General features: G+C 31.0%; 1 protein-coding gene across 1 annotated transcript; it reads left to right on the top strand.

Moving 5' to 3' along the window:
- Positions 1 to 926: 926 nt before the first annotated feature.
- On the top strand, positions 927 to 3499 carry LOC143532165 (putative F-box protein At2g36090). Its single transcript, XM_077027292.1, has 2 exons — positions 927 to 1367; positions 2817 to 3499. The coding sequence occupies exons 1-2, from the start codon at positions 1055 to 1057 to the stop codon at positions 3497 to 3499; spliced, it is 996 nt and encodes a 331-aa protein (XP_076883407.1). The 5' UTR covers positions 927 to 1054.
- The last annotated feature ends 4478 nt before the right edge of the window (positions 3500 to 7977 follow it).

The raw sequence follows: 7977 nt of genomic DNA, 5'->3' as shown, positions 1-7977 counted from the left end.
ATGTTTTGGACATGTCTAATTTTAAAACTCTAAATAAAAAACGTAAAATCATAAACTTTCAATTATACACACACACACACTATATACAGTTTTAGGATCAAATACAAATCATTGTTAGCATGAAAATAGTAAGAACCAATTTGCTGTCACTATTAGGTTTGTTTGCTGTTATTTTTTGCTTGTATATGCCGATTTCTGATTATGAGATGTTATAAGTATATTTGTTGATTTATATTTTGTTGTTATTATTAGATTTTTTAGCTGTTATTATTTTGTTGATGATTTTGATTATTTTGTTGTTATTATTAGTTTTTTTTGTTATTATAAAATATTGCTTATACAGATTGGTATTGTGGTTGGTGTTGTTTCCTACGTTCTCATTTTTGGTAAGCTGGTATTGTTTCATGCGTACTAATGTTAAGATCATTTTATACATAAACATTCTCGCATAGCCATACATATATATTTAAAGTTGGTAAATATGGTTTTTAAATTACATGCTTGGAGTCGGTGGTCTCCCTGAAAACATTCTTTCCATCTCATGTAATAGATGTATGATTTATTTACATCCCACTTTTCTCACTATCCCAGACTCTATCAATACCTTTGTTACGTGTGAGAATTTATTGAGTATGGTTATTGTTGTAAATATAGCTTTTAAATTAATTTTCTAAATTAACTAGTATTTTTGTATGAGCAATGGTGTATAATGGTATAAAGATGTTTTTGTCTTACCTTATCAAATATTAACACAAAATGACCAAATAGGATAAATTACTATTATCCAATAAAACATCCTGTTGACTTTTGACTAATGATCTATACCATGAGACATTAGTCAGTCTAATGATCTAATCTAATGACTTGTATAATGTCCCAGTCGATTTTAATAATATTGTTGTCAACACCTTTGGTCATCAGTCAACTTTCACTCTTCTAAAACTCCAAAGGGCAATTTCGTCATTTCACTACCCAAACCAACTATTTATACTCCAAACTGCAAAACCTCAAACCACACGAAACGTTAAACCACCGGAAAAACATCACAACCAACATGTCTACCGTCACCGGAATCACTTCTTTACCGGCCGACATAATCGAGTCCCATGTTCTTACTAGACTCGATGGACAATCGTTAGCCGCCGTCAGCTGTGCCTCCGCCGCCGTACACTCCATGTCGGAAACAAACCACCGGCTGTGGTCGGATGTATGCCACTCCACGTGGCCGTCAACTTCCGGCGAGCTTGTGACCGGAATCATTTCTGGTTTCTCCGGCAACGGACACCGGGAGTTTTACTCTCAGGCGTTTCCTTTACCTTCACCGGACCCCACCGTTGTAGTAATCCCGCCATCGTCACCAACAAGAGGCAATAAATTAATCAATCGTAAGCAGCTTTATGACATAACTAATCACACTTAAATATATAAATATAGAGAATTGTATTGTATTTTGATACTGGGTGTCTAAATAGCAGTTTTCTTTTATTATTTTTATTAATTAACTTTTGTTAATATATATATTTTATAAATTTTAACATGTTTTATAAAAAAAAAAGGCAAATATGACATTGCAATATTTTTATTTTTATCTGCCTATCGACATAAGTTTTATTGAAAACAGTTTTTATAAAGTATTTATATCGAACAATATATCGATATAACTCCATTTTTATAAAGTTTATACTGAAATGTAGATCAATTTTTTTTTTTATATTAAAATTTCATTAAACTCAAAAACGATTATAATAAAGTGACAGGTAAGCGGGCAACAAGTTGCATCGCAACCCCTTTTGATACAACACAAGATCATATTCAGTTTTCCTTTTATAGAATATTATAAAAGAAAAACAAAAATATATACTAAAAAAAGTGAAATCAGTTAGTGCAACTATTAAGACCCTGGCGTATAGTATTTCTATATAATAAATAATAACACTAGAGTTGTATAACTTCATATAGATTTTCTTTTGAAAGGGGGCCATGTTACAAGATCTAATCACAAGAGGGGTTGGAATTTTTTTTTTTTTCAAAAGAGGGGTTACCTTCCTTTGTAACGGCGACGAGTTTGATATGTAATAGGGGTGTCAGTCAATGGCAGGTGGGTTTGATATGTACGAGGTTCTCTCCTCTCTTAGAAATGGCGGTGGGTTTGAAAAAGTGGTATCCCCTCCATTCTCAATGGCTAGGACTGCAAAATGATACTCCCCTCCTCTTGTAATGGCGGAGAGTCTAAAAAAGGTATCTCCCCTCCCTTTTAAAGTTTGCCCAACGTTTGAAAAGCCATTTCATTTTTTTCAGACTCCCCTTCGTTACAAATGGAGGGGAGATACCTTTTTCAGACTCCCCGCCATTACAAAGGGAGAGGAGTATCATTTTGCAGTCCTCGCCATTGAGAATGGAGGGGAGACCACTTTTTCAAACCCACCGTCATTTCTAAGAGAGGGGAGAACCTCGTAATCAAACCCACATGCTATTGACTGACACCCCTATTACATATCAAACTCGCCGCCGTTACAAAGGGAGGTAACCCCTCTTTTGAAAAAAAAAAATTTCCAGCTCCCCTTGTGATTAGATCTTGTAACATGACCCCCTTTCAAAAAAAATCCTTCATATATGACAATGATATAACTAGTTTCTCATCTTAATATTTGTTAGGAGCACACTTGGATTCCTTTCTTGATACAATTATAGAATTGTAGAACTAATTTTTAACTTTAATATTTGTAGTAGTGCATAAAGAGAATAATACTACATTTGAATCCCTTTTTAGATATGATAATTATATAACTAATTTGTAATATTTATATATGTTGTAGTGACGTCGACACGATTAATATCAGCAGTGGACGTTTACCATCGTAACAAACTAATTTTCACAAAAACCGAAGAAACCGAAACCGTCTCCGGATGGTTCCAATGCTCACCATTCCGAATCGACTTACTAGACCCAAAAGACATGGTTCCAACCGAGATACCACACCAGGACCAAGACGCCACATGCACGGCTCTAACCGATGACATGACACTAAGCTGGATAATAATCGACCCCAACTCCAAACATGCTGTCAACCTCTCCTCCCACAAACCGGTCTCAGTCCAACGCCATTGGTTGACCGGCGATGTAAAGATGCGTTTCGCATCCGTACTTGCGGGTGGCAACCACCCGCACTCGGGGTTGGTGCAGTGCGCGGTGGTTGTCGACTGCGGCTGGTCCGAGGGAGGGGAGATGCAAGTGCGGGAATTGAGTATGCAAATAGAGGACATGGATGGAAAACATTTAAATGGGAGGGATAGTTTGGTAATTTTACAAAAGGTGATGGAGGGTAAAAGAGGAAATGGAGTGAAGAGAGAGAAAGAAGCAAAGAATAGATACAATAAGTTCGAGGAAATGAAGAGAGAGAGAAGAGAAAGAAAGGTGAGGGTAGAAGAGACATTAGACACTTTGTCTGTGGTTTTTGGGTTATCAATTTTTGCTGCTTTATTGTTTATTTTTTGTTGAATAAATATTATTATTATAAGTAAAAACAATGTCGAAAGGTAATTAATTGATGAAGATTTATGTAAATTGAGTATATTGTTATTTATTTAAATGTTAAAAAAGCTAATTTTTAATTAAATTTAATTAGCCATAAAACAGAATATATACATCAAAGTTGGCTTTGTGTCCCTTTTAACATTATGTTGAAAATAGTTAACGTCATCAAATACCATTTCCTACTTTTATGTAATTAATTTGAGAACGATGTCTTATTTTAAAATTTTATTGACTTGGAACTTTTCAAAAATAGTAAAGAAGTCATAAACATAAAATAGAATTTTCTTTTTATTTATTTACAATTGCAAACCCACACACTCTTTATACGAGATTAGCACTTATCTACCTTTGATGAAAATATCGTCAATGACAAGTTTTTTTTTCTCTTTTGTTTTTGTTTGTGGGTTGATGAATTGAATAAATAAGCCAAATAGAAACCAATCAACCATGTACTTTTTGTGTTAAAGAAGTCGATTCTAATCTAGATTCTAGACACACTTAAAATTATTTTGTATTTTGGTTCAAGTCGTTAAACTTAGTCTAATAATACCTTAAAATTACCTATGATATCTTAAGAAGAGTAGGGTTTTTCATAACTAATTGAATTCATGTCGACTGCCGTTTAAAAGAAAATTAATTAAAGTTTTATAGAGATATCATTTACTCGTCACCTTATGGATACGGGAAACATACCTACTCCCTTTTTCTAAGAATGTAAAGTAATTTTGCAATAAATGAAGTTGTATCGAACTTTATCCACGTAAGATAGCGACACAAATGTGAGTGTTTTAATTTTAAAGGTACGTAAAATAAATTAGTAAGTTAATTTCTATTATACTTGCTGAAATTACCTGTGCTTTAGATAAAATTAATTATGCATACATAGAGCAAACATTTTTTTTCAATACCAAAATTATACCAGAACTACGAGAATCATATAAATTTGGACATACAACTTTAATTTTATTATATAAGAATTTTTGTTGCATCGAAAGAAGTTGCTTTCGGATGCTTGCATAGATGAAAGCTCGTAGAGAATTGTGTTTTAAATATTTCTATTGTATATTTTCTAATGAATTTAATATTACCTTTTTTTTTTCCATTGTGATATGAGTCAACCCAAAACTTAAATAAAATATATGAAATTTTGTGACAAATAGCAACATGTAAGAAAGAAAACTCGTGTCATGAAGCTTATATATATCCATATCATGTTAATAAAAGAAAGAGGATACACAATATATGTTCTTGACTTTCTACCTATTACTATTATTTTAATATTAATTATAATAATTATTTTTATTATATTTGTCCTTAATTGAAACATTACCTTACTTATTAAATGGTGACGGTTAAAAGCAGTATTAAAATAAACAGCCCATGCCCAATATTTGCAGGGATCATGACTCATGAGGTTGCAGTGTATTAATTGCTCATGCATGAGTTTGTGTGATGTTGCGACTGATGTATGGCTCAAATCAATAAAAACTTGTTGCAATGGGTTATTGCCTTATCTGCAAGACTCAAGATATATATATATATATATATTAAGAATTCAATTCTTAGTCACATATTTTATTAAATGGATTGGATTGTGTGGTTGAGATTAAATCTGACTAAAAAGTTAAAGTATGAGAGAGAATAAAGTTGTAAGTGATTACACTAATTTTTACGTCCGTTACACATGTGTAACAAGTCGACTCAGCGCGTAAAAAAACCTGTAATTTTTTTACGTGTATGTAACTTACATATATTACACATGTGTAAAAAAATTCGAAAAAAAAAATCGTTACACTGAGTTCTTTAGAGTTCTTAAAACTCAAAGGGGTTCTCATTTGAAATCTCCCTATATATATATATATATATATATATATATATATATATATACACTAGTTTTAGAGCCCGGATCACACACAGGATAATTCAAATTATAAAATTATAAGTAAAACAAATAATTACGTAGCGTATATGAAAAAAATGTATTACATCTATGCTTGTATCTATACAATGTGTACATAAATTGATTTTATTTATATCATAAAATGATTTTTTTAAATGAACTTAATAAAAAAAATGTCTGTGTAAAAACGTACCCGAGAATGCTTCTTTCTATTGAAAAATTTATTTTCTGTGTCATATATGTATAATTGAAAGAATTTTAGTTATGAACCAATTTCGAAAATAAGACTTTTCATACGATAGTAGTTCTAACTACTCAGCCTATATACAAAAGGAGCGTTAGCTTTATTGATATATTTATCAATTTACCACCCATCAAAGGAAAGTAGAACATTAGATTGTAACAATAGATGTTCTTCAAGAACTATGCTTTTATAAGCTACACCATAAAAATTTTTTTGATAAGTTTCAGAGGGTTTCTTGACTTTGTCATAATGACAATATAAAAAATAGCATGTTAACCCATTCAATTTTGTGAATATTTTGTTTCATTTGAGCATAGTTTTGCATGACGTGTTTCCCATACAACGTTCTGATCATCATTGAAGGAAAAGTTAATGTTGATATAAATATTTCAAATTTGATAAAAGCTAGAAGCATTGATAGGCATGGGGATGACATGTCGAAAGTGTTCGCAATCTTTTCTTAAATTTTAATAATTGAGTGAAAAATAGTAAATTTGTCAAATCCCGAACCTTTTATTATTTTCAAAAAATGCTTTAAAAATAAATTTGAAACCCAAATCATGTTTAAAATTCTAACTTTCATACTTTTGATATTTTAAAGTCAACACTTTGAACCCATAACAAATTTGACGATAAATCTATTTTGCATTCTCAAACTTTTAAAAATACTCAAAATTTTCATTTTTGACTCGTAACAAATTTTGACTTAAATGTAGTTAACTTGTACCAAACAATCTATTTACAATTTTTGACCCATAAAATCAAATTTAAGTTCTACAAAAAACCCGAAACAATTTTCATTTGAGAAACATGATTAGTTGTTTATTTTTGGAATTCACCAAGTATTTTAAAATATATAATAAAATAATATGTTAATATTTATATTTATAAAAATATATAGATATTATATAAATATAGTGTAAAAGGAAAGTGAATAATTATTGATTTATTACATATATTAGGGTATATTAATTTTAGAGAAAAAAAATTATAAGAATTAACCAAAACATGATAAGTGTCTACATTTATTTTACTTTATTATAATAGGTATATATATATATATTCTATTATGTTATTTAATAACAATTGAATCACTGACCGATCACTAACTTAATATATGGAAAGCTTGTACATTAGTCCTGACCTGGAGAACATGCTCAGGAGGAAACAAACTATAGGTAAGAAAGCTAGAAAACTCTTTGACATAATCTGAAACCTTAATTTTGTCACAGATAAGACTTAAACTTAAAATCTTCTCCTTTCTAAGACACAAGACATAAAATTATACAAATATATTTATAGAACAATGTTCACTCGTTCAAAGTTTTCATATTAAAAAAAATATATGCAATTATTTAATTATCTACCTTTTCTCGATTATTATCGAACTTCTCTTGAAATGTACCAACGAACCATTTAAAAGACTAAAAGAGTAAAACACTAAAAAATTATGACTCATGACGTGTCTATTGTTTTCCTTGACATAGTCACTATGTTTTTGTTTTGTAAAAAAGTGAGTTAATTTTGTAGATTTCAAAACATTTAATTTATGATGATACGTGAACATAAATGAAATTTAGAGATGGCAAAGAAGCCCGATCCTGACTGGTATGCCCGAAACCCGAAACACATGGGATGGATATACCTGACACCCGCCGGGTATGGGATTAAGATTTAAAAACTTTTACGAGTATGGGTCGGGTATGGAATTAGATTATACCCAGCCCGATTACCCGAAAACGCATACCCGTTTACCCGAATCATATACCCGAAAAATTCTTTGTATTGTATAGGTTATGAACTAGTGAAGTGTGTGTGTATGTGTGTGTGTGTCTCTCTCTCTCTCTCTCTATATATATATATATTATGATATTATTTATTTATTGTAATGTTTATATTCTAGAGTGCATTTATTTTAATTTGTAATAGTTGCCGTATGAATAAAAGGCATAAAAGAATTATAATGATAAAAAAAATGTATTTGAAAATCTCAACGGGTAAACCTGATACCCACGGGTATGCCCAATACCTGACGGGTAATTAGCCGACAAATATCCGACGGGTAATGGGCCGGGTATGAGACACGATTTTACAAACAAATATGGACATGGGATTATCAATACCCGGCCCAAACCCGACCCATTGCCATACTCAAAATGAATACACATAATTTGTTCGCTTATTTTTTCAGCCATAGAGGTAAAATCTTATCACACATGAACACTATACTATATGAAAGAAATGTCTGCTTGTGTTTCTTAAATAAACATAACATATTTTAACAAAAACCTAAAAACA

The sequence above is a fragment of the Bidens hawaiensis genome, unplaced genomic scaffold, assembly GCF_021521415.1.
Source record: "Bidens hawaiensis isolate Kalapana, Puna unplaced genomic scaffold, B.hawaiensis_p1.1 tig00009385_1, whole genome shotgun sequence".
In the NCBI taxonomy this organism is placed as follows: Eukaryota; Viridiplantae; Streptophyta; class Magnoliopsida; order Asterales; family Asteraceae; genus Bidens; species Bidens hawaiensis.
Note: the sequence above shows the minus strand (reverse complement) of the source record. Positions and strands in the feature narration are given on the sequence as shown.